The 13,769-nt window shown below is 39.0% G+C and overlaps 1 protein-coding gene across 5 annotated transcripts in view; it reads right to left on the bottom strand.

Moving 5' to 3' along the window:
* Positions 1–13,769, bottom strand: part of LOC115763282 (protein spire) — a 50,303-nt gene that overhangs the window by 11,442 nt on the left and 25,092 nt on the right. For all 5 annotated transcript variants that reach the window (XM_030705767.1, XM_030705760.1, XM_030705765.1 and 2 more), the window contains exons 4-7: positions 6,527–6,644; positions 5,388–5,497; positions 3,499–3,616; positions 3,340–3,419 (exon numbers count right to left, since the gene is read on the bottom strand). In XM_030705767.1, coding sequence (XP_030561627.1) covers positions 3,340–3,419; positions 3,499–3,616; positions 5,388–5,497; positions 6,527–6,644 — 426 coding nt within the window. The remainder of the gene's footprint in view (positions 1–3,339; positions 3,420–3,498; positions 3,617–5,387; positions 5,498–6,526; positions 6,645–13,769) is intronic.

Below are 13,769 nucleotides of genomic sequence, written 5' to 3'. Positions count from 1 at the left end.
CGGCGTCGCTTTTCCTGTTCCTGTCAACGGCTGCGTCAATTTGCGGCAATAAATTTTGTGGCAGCTCATTAAACATGCAAAATAGTCGTGCCGAGAGGGGGGGAGGATGGGATTAGGCTGCTAATTTACACCCACAAAGCTGAGAGGCTGCGGTACATGTTTTCTCGTTTTTTTTTTTTTTTTTGACACAATCGCATAATCGACACAAGGCAACAAAAAAGTCGACAAATGTTGCATTCAGCGCTAGGCTGTAGTCGTTGCGCTTCAATAAATGCAACAACAATAGCCATGGCATAAACAACAACAGCGCATCATGGGCAACGTGTGGCAGCTTCCGGAAGCGCTTGCAACAGTTTGTTGTTTGTTTGTTGTTAAGCTGCCATGTTGCATGAAATATCGCACATGTGCGTAGTGCTTGCAAAATTCATTTTTTTGGTTTTCGGGTAGGTGGAGTTTTCAGCATCATCATCGCGAATATTAGCATAAAAACAGCAGCTCCACAATGCTCATCATTATCATTATCATTAACATCATCATCACAATCATTAGCATGTTAAGCAGCAAAGCGAAACACATGTAGGGCTGTGTCTAGGAAAATGCAGTTTATGTTGATATGCTCGATAGCATCGGTTAAAAGGTGAAAGAGATTCCCGCAATCTAACAAACTATACGCACCAGAAAGAGGGGCAAAAGTTGAATGTTGTACCAGCGAACTGTCCAATTGTTGCCAGTGATAGCTAAGAGGAGGTCTAGAAACCTTTTTAAGCAAGAAGTTAATAACATTTTAATCCAGCATTAAGTTACAATTCTATTCTACACTCAATCCAACAAACCCAACAAAGAGTTGTCCAATTGGGAATGCCCTTTAGAAACAATATCCAAGTAAGTCGAGCTTAAGAGTCAACTAAATTTATTAAGTACAATGCACAATGCAAAATTTAGTTAGTTTACACTTAACACATTGCATCTCCGACGCTTTCATGTGACTTTTAGGCCAAGCTAATTATAAGTTATTTCTAGAAAGAATTTAAGGTAAAAATCTTTCACTAGAGTTTACCGTCTGCTGCATTCCATCTAATTTCTTCCAAGTAATTACCTCACACATATTCCAATCCAATCCCAAATAGCTAGACAACAGGGAGTTACCCGCTCCAAAACAACTGTTTCGGCTAAAAGTCCAGCAAAGCATGAAGCACAAAGAAATATATAATAATGCAACAAACAAAAGAATTTCAGCAATTCCAGCGTAAAGCTCTATCCAAAAACGGGGCAACAATCAAAAAAGAGCCAAGCAGATCTGAAAACCGTTTCTTATAGTCTGCATATCGCGTGGGCTTGTCGTTCCGGTCTTAACTAACAGACGGGATGTAGGGAGAGGGGGGACAAGGGGCATCAGCTACTCATTGTGTGACATTCTGAAGGCTGTTTGGCTTCCGAGAAACTGATAAAGCGCTGACTATATAAAGTTTGTTGCGTTTGAATTCTACCAAAAATACAAAACAAAACAATAGTGCTTTAGTCCGGAGTGTACGGCTAGTAAATACCCTATATCCAGCATTTAGGGGTCGTCACACTTCACACTTCCTTTATACATTTTCACATTTACAGACAGCAGATATTTTTTTTGATACTTATCGATATCGTGGAGTAATCGATAGTTTGTGGAGGAGACCTCCTTTTGTCTGTTACATAAAACCGTAAAGCCAAAATACCCTTTTAACCACTATGTATGGCTACAGGGTATACGAGTAGAAGAAAACCCAAGTTAAAGAGTTGACATATAAACAATAGACAGGTGAAGAGACACACAGAGAGTCTAGAGAGGAGGTGAAACCTTATCAATTTCAATGGGTACAAACCGTCAGTCAGTCATTCGCTTTGCCTGATAAGAACAGGCACAGTTTTTAATCAAACTCTACAATTGTTAAGAATTACACAAATATCATCAGAGGCAGTCGCTGTAAAATAAATACATATTTCGCCTGCAATTGGGAGCTTTACCTTCTTTATGGGTGCCATGAACGGACTGTATACAGTCTTTGCGCAACAAGTCATGGGTATTAATTGCCCAATTGGACCGCGCCTCATTTTATTTTAATGATATTTCTTTTTCTGATTTTTAATCAGCGCCTTTTAACGAAATGCAAATTTTTGTTGATTTAATTACGAATATGGCGTTGATACGGGCCTGAGAGTTAGGATGGGTTGGCTGTATTTATGATATATGATACCGACTCGTATGTAGTCTAGCGCACGCGAACCTATTTTTTGCGGTTTTTCTTTCCTGTTTTATCAGCATGCCAAATGACGTGTGGGGCGTGTGCCCAAGGTAATATTGTTGGCTCGGGCATAGCAGGATATTGGATATGCTTTAATGTACAAATACAAATCATGATCGAGAACTGACATTGTTGTAGGCAATGATTATATAAAATAAAATCGTTTTGCATTTACTTTGTGTCAGCGATTCTTCTAGCGAGTTTCGTGTCTAATGAGCCATTTCCTAAGTCGAGGCTTAAACTATTTGGGAATTATAAGTGCAAATGTTGTCAAGAGTTCTGTTTTGCTTGAACATTGCTCTTCTTTTCCTTTTTAAAATAGCGCAATGAGAAATGCAAGCAAGCTGCCTCAAAAAACCCACAAACCTTGAATTGTAAACTGACAAAATACACTGAAGATTGTCCATGTTTTTCATCTTCTTTTTTGCCACAAACCTATTTGGCTTGCGTGCTTGGCCAATTTGCGTGTTGGTCTCAATGGATTTGGAGGTCCAATAGCAACCACAAGCGAATTCCTGAGCTGGCCTCGACATTTTTTTTTATATTTAAAGGTCACACAAAAAACGTGATTACAAATATATATATATATATATATATGTATATATATAAATATTTGAATCCAAATATTTGGCGCTAATGTGTCGCACATTAAATGTATCTCGCATAGTCGAACTCATTAGGATAATGGGAGCTGTCAAACCGCTGCGAGTCGATTATTAAAATTAAAAGTGAATTTTGTGAAATGGTTCACTTTTTTCATTGTCTTATTCACCTGGCCCCGTTGAGGTTAAAACGGAAGACGCTCTTCCGCCCCCTACCGTCATCTAACCATAAAAGCCGAAACATTGCGCGTGATCTCTATGATAATGGTAATGATAATGATGATGGGTGCCTGCCGGTGGATTCGAAGAGGTGCGCCAAAATAGCAGCCAAAGAGTCGGTCGTGATTCGCTGTGTAGCCCACTTTAAAGACCATTAGTGGTTTTCCTCAAACATTGCATAACATATCGAATCGAATGTAAGATATAACCCGTGTGCTTAAGATGGGAAGGGGACTTACCCAGTCGTTGAAGCCCAGCTTCGCCAGCTCATACTGCGTGCTTTGCGATGTTTCTGATGCCTTTATTAGTTTCTCGGTATCTACAGAGAAAGATATAGACAAAAGATTATGGATATGCGTTAGTTGGGAGAGACGAATGCCTTTTTTCTTGTAACTTACCATTGTTTAGGATTTGTTGCAGAAATATTCGCAGCTCAATTGTTTCCGTTACTAAGGCACGACAAACGGCTTTGTAATGGTTCTCTGGTAATGCGGGCTTTATATGGTTTGTACAGGTCTGTAATCAAAATTAATCAAAGTTAAGTAACCAGGGAAATACCTTTTGAGAACAATGTAAATATAGTATGTATATGAAAGTGAGAGAGGGGCTAAGAACTTTGGAGCACTTTCTGATATAAAGAGCTGATCCCATGAAAAAACGCACTTCAGCCAATAAGGAAACTTGTGAAAAAACTGAAGCCCTTTCGTTTTTTTTTTTTCTTTTTTAATACATCTCTTTTAATATTTATCTATCGATACACCTTTCGCATTTTTTGCTTGCTCATCTACTTAACAATAATCCATTGCAAACTTTCAACAGCTGCAGGTTCTTTTCTAATTAGCTTGCCAGCTGGGCTAACAACGCGCCTAACTGGGCCATAACCCATGCTAAGCCCTGCTGGCAGTCGAAAGAATCGCATAGGCCAGGCTTATTGCAGATGGTTCAAACTTTACATTTGGCGCAAATGTGTCAGAAAAGTCAGGCAAGTGGAAAATATTGCATGCCACCGAGTGGCTGGCTCGGTGGAACGACTCGAGACCCACTGCTCAATGTTGCCTGACAGTAATGTGTCAATTCTATAAAGTGGCTCATTAGAGAGGGTAGAACGCGCCGACAGGTGGCGCTGCTGTTGCTGTTGCTGCTGCAATCGATGCATGTGATGAGCAAATGCGCATTGAGCTGGAACACAGTGGAGCGGCGGGTCGGGGGTCTCTGGGCTATTATGCTAGCCGGGGAGCTCAATCAGCAATGCAATGCTGTTTATCACACGCCTGAATGCCAAATTACCAAATGATCGTGATCTTTTGGTTATGGATTGGCATGGCATGGATGCGGATGCAGTGCAACGTGAATTCCTACAACGCATTAAGCTGTGAAATCAAGTGCAGAGCGATTTCCTATTACGAAATAGCCGCAACTTGATGGCTATTTGGTTATTTAATATCTGCCATACTGCCGCAATATGAAATTGCCTGGCAGAGATCTGGTCTGGTCTGATCTGATCTGGTCTGGTCTGGACTGGGTAATCTAGAACCCGGGCAATTGAGCTGGCCAACTGAGCGCTTGTTGTTTTGCGGTTAGCCGCGATATAGATACAGCTACAGCTACAGATACAAACGCATAGATACAGGTAACAAGTATCTGAGAGTGTGCGCCTCACTTGGCTAACTGTAAGTGCAACTGCTGTTGCGTCCATGCAACGTGCGCCAAACTAGTTTTCCCACACTGCCAGCAACTGGATATCCATATCTCTCAGATATGTATGTCTATGTATATAAGCCAAATGGAGCAGTCAAAGCCTGGTCAAAAGGTTACCCAAATGACGGCGCACCTCCAATGGCTGTAGGATCGTTCAAATGTGAACAACTGAAAAACACCCTGTACGATATTGCAAACTTCTTCCATTTTTCATTCTAAACAAGAAACTTTACAAATGCAAAATGTTTGTATATTAACTTAATTATTAACAAGGACGAGTTTTAATCAATGTGATCAGATCTGATGAGGAGATAAAGGTGGATTTCTTTAAAATTACATTAAATATTCTTTAATCCTTTCTCCGGTTCACCTATAACTAAACACTCCACAATTGAATAACACGATTTTACAGGGTATACACGTAATGGGAACTGACTCACGGCGCTAAAAGTTCAATTCAACTGGCAAAACTTTGATTTGATTCAATTTGCATTCGTGTTTTTTTTTGCTCGTTTTTTTTTTTTGTTTTTGGCAATTTATCAACTGCCGCCTGCCAAAATGTCGAAATGTCAAGAGTTGTTTTTCTTACCTCGATTATATGCTCCAGATCTTTGGTATTGTTGCGCTCCTCCTCGGACTCGTCGTCCCAGCGCTTATCCCCCTCCTCAATGCCCTCATCAATGCAGTCATCGTCGTTTTCTGCAATAAGAAATCAAATTGGGATGAATGCAGGAATATCGTTTATCGAGTTATTCATGGTGTGACGAATTTGGTTATCTAAACCTTGGCCTTTTCAATATTATTATAATTTTCCCAAGTAAATATCATTGCAATATACAATATTCAAGTACGGCCCATGATATGGGGGTTCCTAAGTGATTCATTTGGCGATTGTCGCATTTCAAAGCCCTTGGGTGAGAGAGGTTTTATTTATGGAAGCTGAGCGATTGACGACTTTATTTGTACTTTTTTTTATGTGCCCAGTGAGTAAATGTTATTATTGTAGTAGCTCTATAAGTACATCTGATGATTCAAGCATTAAGCTTGGCTGAACTCCAAGTACTTTTGCATTCTTAAATGGGTCATAGACATCTGTTTCTTGATTACAAGCTGTTTATTTTTTAATTGATGAAACAATATATTTATATTTCCAGACATTGATTCATTTGAATTTTAACTTTACAGAGCTTACTATAGTTATCGCACATAGTAACAATCTCTATACATAAAACTGGCACACAGCACAATTTGACCTCCGTGTGAAAGAATACGGTGGTCAAAGTTTATAAGAGCTTGCGTAGCTTAGGCAGGACTCTAATTAAAATTCTCAGAAAAGAGCAAAAACCGATTATGATATGCAAATAAAACTGGGAAAACAATAATTAGTTTTTTTCCTTTCCATTGTTTGTTTTATTTTAACAACAAACTTTTAATATTTAAAATTTTGAAGATTTTTTATATTTTAAAAGCAGACGTGTATTTTCTATCTAGTACAAAAAGCGTCTGTATACACATATGCCCTATCGCAAATACGAAGATGGTTGCAAGAGTTTACATCTATCTATACATTAACTTTCTATCATCCCTCGAATCAATTGTCTTCAATCTTTGCTCTTTTATTTTACTTTTAATGTTTTTCCAATATTATTTCTTATAATATTTTTCCATAAGCTACATTAACAAATTGAATTGGAGGGCCTTTAATATGAAATATATAACAATACTTACCATCTGCTGTCATGAAGTGGAACAGATTTTCAAGTTCCTGCGACATTTGGCATTCTTCGTCCTCTGGAAAATTGTAGTCCAAAGCGGCATAAACAACTTCTGCCAGTTCGCTTATAATCTGTTTCGAAACAGAAAGAAAGCAAATATTAAGTGTGAGCCCAATATAGATTTTATCAAGTTCAAAGGTTAAGGACGCGGCACGTTGCTCAAGAGATCATAAAACTGGATACGCTTTACGCAGTGCGCATGTTAACTACTCTCTGGACCTTTCTATTGCTAGGGTTACTATGATCAGCAATTTGTCTCTGCCTGTGGGTCTGCCCCAAGGGGGGGGGGGTTTCGCTGTCAGTTCATTAAACTGGCACTCTAATTGGAGCTGAAGTTGACGCTTCGTAGAAACTGAAACAACAACGCACAAGCAAACACTAATTGTTTGTTGTTATTGTTGCTGCTTGGGCGCTACAGTTTTTGCCAGCTGAAGTTCGAGTTCAGGTGCAACAGCAGCAGCGGCAGCAGCAGCAGCAGGCGGCAGCTTCAACTTCAACTTCAACTTGATGGCAACAAGACACAACAAAGATGACAACATCAAACGCCCAAGTGCAGTGGCAACACGTTGTTATTGCTGTTATTGTTGTTGTTTGTTTGTTTGTTTTAGTTGCTATTGTTCACTTTCACTTTGGTGTTGGGCACTTGCCAAAAGTGTTAAAACACTAAAACTGAAGAAGCCGTTAAATAATTATTTGCAGCTGCCGCCAGATTGCGTTCGTGAACCTCAAAGTTTTAAATTCCCCGCTCCACAAAAAAACAGAGAAAAATAAAAACTCGATCACCAAAGCTGATCGCCCACGCGATTTGTCTCTTCTCGTTGGCCAAACCTTTGGATGGAGGGGATTATAAAACATAATCTTGGGTCTCCGGCCTAGGTCTACATCAGTTGGCATTGTTCCACTTGATTTCGTTATTATTATGAAAATTAAATGATAAAACATTGTGACAGCTGCGCATTCGATGCTACCATCGTCAGCTGCCCACAGGGGGACTGACTGGCATTTTCAAAGCTTGACACATGTGGCATGTGGTAACTAATGGCAGCTAAACAGCGGGCAGGGGGCAGCTGGGCGCTTACATCATTCACAAGAAGTGCAGCAGCGACAGCGCATAATTAATGTGAAAAAAATAAACTGATATATTTACAATGAGCTGCTAAAAGTGTGCATACCCTATTAAACAACCACTTGACACAGAATGTTTTGCGCCAAAAATTAAAATCATTTTCCAAGAGCTTTCGTTATGCTCTTGACAAGCGGTTATTATGCCTAATGAGATTTCCTTTCTTTTCTTTACAGAAATATCTAGAGTACAATAAAATTTCTAATTATATTTATAAATAAATATTTAGAAAATAGTCGAAAAATACACCAGCTGGTTTAGCAGCCTTTCAAATGATCTACATATAAGTATATTATTAAAATGCACTGAAATGGATCCGTGCCTTCTGATCTTTACCCAGCGAAAGATTGGTATGAGGTTATAATGAGTTTGGGTCTTTGGCCAAGTTCACTCTAATAGTTCTGTGTATGTGTAATAAAGGATATATGTAAATAAATATAGGATTTCCAGGTATCCAAATATACCCAGTTTGTTTTACAATTTCTCTTGACTATATCGATTAATTAAAACGCATTGAGTTAGCCTAGTAAAAGCTTATGGAATGCTTAAGTTACTCAGATTTCCAAGTGCAAGCTACCTGCTAGCGCTCATTTAAAGCTATTCAAACACAAGCTGCAAGTACCTGCTGGCGGGTTATTCAAACATTGTGACAAACTCGTAATGCCTTTTAGCAAGGCTCTAATTATGTGAGGTGCGGACAAAGGAAAGGAAATAAAAAAAAATATAACGACCCCGAGACACTTCTAAGGAGGGGCCGTCCATCAGCTGGGCCTGTGAAGTTTCTCATGCAATTAGCAAAGAGGAGAACAGCTAACTGGAAGGCTGGGAACATGTGCATTGTGGCAGAGATCTTTTTCTAGCTAAAATACCAAAGGGGTTTTATTCGTGCCTTTTTGCAGCTAGTTTGCATATCTATTAAATAAGTATATAGAGCGGGTGTATGCTATAGACGAAAACACACCCTCAAGAGTCGCGGCCCAAAAACTACAAATTCGTGTTCTCACCACACTTTAAGTAGTGCTCCGTTCCAATAATATCAAAGTTGAAATCCAAAGCGCAAACATGCAACGCGGCAATTATCAGACAGAGTTTCTAGTTGCCTCAGCACCAACATTTGTTTGGCCAACAACGCGGCCAAAAAGGTTCCCAACACGCCCCAAAATCCAAAATCCAGAGGAGGAGCATAAGAGAAGACGTCGGGGACAGGCTGTTACCTTAAAGTGCACAGCGCTAAGGGGTCTGCTCTTTTTGGAGGCCCTCCCGTTCATGTTGTCGTCACCGCCATTTGGCGTGCCGCGTGTCAATCTTGTCAGTTTAACCTTTTGAGTGACCTCCATGTTCACTTTTTAGTTCGGTTTGTTGCTATTGTTATTGTTTTTTCTTGGTGCTTTTTCGACGATTCTTTGGCTTTGACTGTGTTTTAGTTTGTCTTATTTTAGTTTCTTTAATAAGCCAACAAAAAAATAAACCAAGTAGCAAAACCATTTCTGCTGATTCAGTGCCCACAACTAAGGTGGCAGAGGTGACAGGAAGCGAGTGGGCGTGTCTACCATATAGATTACTTTCATGTTTATATTTAACATTTAGAGTGGGGTAAATGTGTGCAATTAAGGGCTGTTACAAGTGCTAAGAAGGGGTCTGTAATATTAATTGGGGTAGGTTAGTTTCGCTAAAATATAATAACTCAACAATAAAGCGAGAAACTATGTTCCCAAGAATGAACAACGCTCGAAGCTATAAATATACGATATGAGATTAAAATTCCCAACTGGTTAAAGCACACACACACAACCTTAACATTTAAAATTACCAAAAGGGTTTTTGCGCGCTTGTAAAATTTCCAGAATATTGCGATGACGAAAGTTTGACTTCTAGAAAGCTGTCCACGCTGTCAACTACTTTTAGATTTATTAATATTATAAATCTGACTTATTTAGCTTTAAGTGTAAGCTGTCAGCGTGTTATCTCGCAGATTGTTATCGCTATTTGCACTGTTGCCAGGTTGACAGATGTTTTGAGCAGGAGACGCTCTAAAGACGAGCAAGTAAAATCTCTGCTTGCCTCAAATGGCTCTGCTCTCGGACTTATCTCAACAGTAGCTGCTCATAAGCTGTCTCAGTGTTTTCCCATTATCAGAGATTGGTGTCTATCTGAAAGCAAGCCGTGGCTCATTCAAAACTCACTTCATTCATAAGGAAAAAAATGTGAAATTATAATTGTTATACACATTTCGTTGTCGTTGTCGTTGTATCTTTGGCAAGCGCGTCGCAAATCGTGCGAATCTTTTGTTTTATGTATGTACAAACAATAATTTTAGACTTGTAATACCTAAGTAGTTGTACATACCTGAGTACATATAGATATGTGTATATAGAAAATTAACCCAGTTCGCACGTCGATGCCAAAACAAACACACAAAAGCAAACGCAGAAGAAAACAAACTATGAAAAGGCAAAACCCGCACAGTAAGGTGCAAAGCATAGCCATAGATAAGTACCTATAGACAGACAGACAGCGAGACAGAAAGGCCTAAAGTGCCCAAAGGCAGAGGCAGTGGGTGCGGTATTGTAAGAGGGCTAATTGCGGGCGTATGCGGCAGAATGTGCAAATAATATTATTTGAAATACCGCAGTTACAGTAACAGATAGTCAGACAAAAAGGCCACGCACTCATTCACACTCAGATTTACATTCACAAGCACTCACTTACATTCACTTTCACCTGCGGCTGATAAGCTGAGAACCTGTGCATGTTATGGATACGACATGCAGCCCAAAACTCGTACTTCTAGCATGCAACTAAAAATTATAATTTCTGCGACTACATCTATTCCCATACTCGTCCCTCTTATCTGCCGCCCTCTCGCCCTCCGCTTTAGCGTCGCGTATTTGGGTCAAACATGCAAACTCATTGAGTCTGAGACTCACAGACTCGTCGCTGCCAAACTGGAAAAGCGCAAATCTAAAATTGTATAACCTGCTTCGGCAACTGGCGGCATCAACCGCTGCAGCCGCTAGAGATGGGCGCGTGATCGTTTTGTTGCAAGTTAACACGTTAAAATATCGATTTTAATTGTGCAAATAATCCCACTTACCCATAAACTTATTTACAAATGCGATTTAAAATTTAATTAGTTAACAGATGTTTTCCAACCCAATTTCTATAAAAGAAAATATTTAAATTATCATTAGAGACTTGCGCAGGATCGATATTTCGATAATAATCGGAAAGATATTGCAAACACAAAAAGTTAAGATCGTTATAGTAATCTTATAACACAGAATTCAATTCTAGAAATTGATATTTCGTTTTCGATAGAGACTTATTTACTTGGTTTCCTGAATCAATATAAATAGTTAAAGAATTCTTTGCTTTCTCATACTTTATTATTTACAAAAGTAATAGTGATCGATTAGAATCGATAATTATCGATTGGAGCACTGATATACAACTAACAATTTATCCCAAACGTCAGTATGCAAAAAACCCTGACAAGCAGAATATTTAATACAACTTTCATAACAACAAACCAGTCTTAGGTATATGTAAATATCTAGAGAGGCCTCACATTATGCAATTGCTGTGAAGCTTTCAGTTATTTTGACAGTTCTTTCAATTTTAATATCCAGGCTTAAAATAAAACTGGAAACTATTTATAAATTACGAAATTTGCATAATTTATGTGTATTTAGCTTAAACAAACGCATCTCTACGAAAAAAGAAAAACCTTGGCTAGCTCCGTCTCGCCCCCCATCGAAGCCTAGTTTTGTTGCGTATCTTTGTATCTGCGGCCATAAATTGCGCCCACTTTGATCTTGCCACATTGAATGTAAAGTGCTTAATGGCCAAGTGGTAGGAACCTTTGTGTGGCATAAAATTGCATTGCAATTTACAAATACAACAAAACCCAGACGACGGCAAATAATGAAAAAAAAAAAATACACTTATATATATATATTTCCAGTTGCAGTGCAAATGCGAATAGAGCATGTTTCTGTTTTTCCTACATCTATCTGTGAGACTCCGGAGTATCTCGCTCTGCTCGTTCTTCACGTTCTTTTGGGCTCCCCAGAGATTTTAATCGTTGTCGCCGAGCGCCTTGTCAACATTTCAACCTTTTGCTGCTGCTTTACATTGGCGTCGCATTTCTATACCCTGTAAACTGGGCAAAACGGGCGGGCATAATGTGTGCAAATGCATGCAAGTGCTAGAAGGAGGCAGTTTCAATACCTTTAATGCGCGTTCTTGAAGCTCTTGATTTACTTTAAAATGCCACTCGATCTGTTCTCAGCTATCTAGAGATTTCAGGAGCTAGATTCCACAAGTTGGGTGTGCAGACCACATTTTAAATAGGAAGTTTTAAGCCTATGTTCTTCTGATACATATTAAAAAATAATAAAAATCGCATAAGCATAGTTAGGTTTTCTTTACCTGTAAATGATTGTAATATGTTAAAGAAATTGGTTTCGTACTTTAAACTACTTTAAAATGTTATAATGCCAATAAAATCTTAATAATTATTACACACTCATTTGCTATTTAATAACATTCCTCTTTAAGCCAAACATTTCCTAACCATTCTGTAAGTCAAAAATAACACCGCCGTCAGCTCAACTGCAAGTTACGCCTATTTGGCAGTTAGTATTTAATTAACAGGGACCTTGGATTTTTTTTTATACCCTGCACTAATTGAAAAGGGTATAATAATGTACTGCCAAGGCATGGACATGGCAAAAGCCATAATGCCAATTGTTGAGGCTATATAAGGGATATCTAATTTGGTCAATTAATTACAAAATAGTTGAAATCGAATAAATACTTGTTTACCTGCCCAATGCATATAACCGAATGTTGGAGAAGGTTGTTCCCGGTCAAAACATCCTTTCCTATCTCAAAAAAATGAAAACCCACGAGCTCGTGGCAATGGCTGGATTTTTTTTTAATTTATAGGCAAAACAAATGTCAGCAAAAAAATGACCTTATGTAAAGTGCAATTTTTTCTTCATTTTTTTATGAGCATGTTGAGAATTGAAGCATCTGGAAGATGATTATAGCTTAGACCTACCCAAAGCGCACTCAATGAGCAGAATGCACTCGTTGAAATTATATAAAAGGTTGAACATTTAACGCGTATTTGCAGTTTTAGTTCAAGTTTCAAGAGGTCAACAAGCTATCTTCTGCGGTGGTTAAAAGTGTCACAAGATGATATTTAAATATTTGAGAGAGCCATCTATGGGAGTTTTGTTTCCCAGTCGAGATGCGTTCAAGTATTTGGAAAGGGGCATGAAATGCGTAGGTTGGATTTCACCTGAAAGGAGCAATCGCTTTTACTGCATCTACATTATCTGGGCGCTATATGTACATACAACTGCAGAGATCTACCTGCCAATTGTGTTTATATCGGGCTATTTTATCGATTTAAATCGATATACGCCAGAGGAATTTCTATCCTCAGTGCAGGCCTTTTTTAATGTACTCAGCCTCACCTTTAAGGTTGCAATTATTTTTCCCAACATGTGGCGTTTCCAAAGAGCCAAGGAACTGCTTGATAATCTGGATGAAGGATGTATTATATATGAGCATCGCGTCGAAATACATCGCTGTGTTGTTCGCTGTAATTTTGTCTTTATGATGTATCAAACGGCCTACACGGTATATGCTACAATGAACTTTTTGCTTTCCGCACTCACGGGAACAACACCGTGGGTATCCTACAATCCGTTTGTGGATTTTCGAGAAGGTAAGAAAAGTCTCTGGATAGCGGCCACATACGAGTATGTTGTAGGCTCGAGCGCCGTCTATGCAGATCAAATGGCCGACGTCTATCCGGTTATATTCGGCTTGATTTTGCGAACCCATATAGAATTGTTGACGCGGCGCGTTCAAAGACTACGCACAGATCCCGCTCAAACGGAGAGGCAGAGCTATGAGGAACTGGTTAACTGCATTAAGGATCACACACTTGTGCTGCAGTAAGTCTGAATCATTAAAGGTTATTAAACGTGCTAAGAACTATAGTTTTCAGATGCTGTGAGCTTTTTCGACCTGTCATATCTCGCACCCTTTTTGCCCA

The sequence above is a fragment of the Drosophila novamexicana genome, unplaced genomic scaffold (assembly GCF_003285875.2).
Source record: "Drosophila novamexicana strain 15010-1031.04,08,12 unplaced genomic scaffold, DnovRS2.1 tig00000689-arrow-pilon, whole genome shotgun sequence".
NCBI lineage: Eukaryota > Metazoa > Arthropoda > Insecta > Diptera > Drosophilidae > Drosophila > Drosophila novamexicana.
The sequence above is the reverse complement of the archived record's forward strand: the minus strand, read 5'-3'. Positions and strand labels throughout refer to the sequence as shown.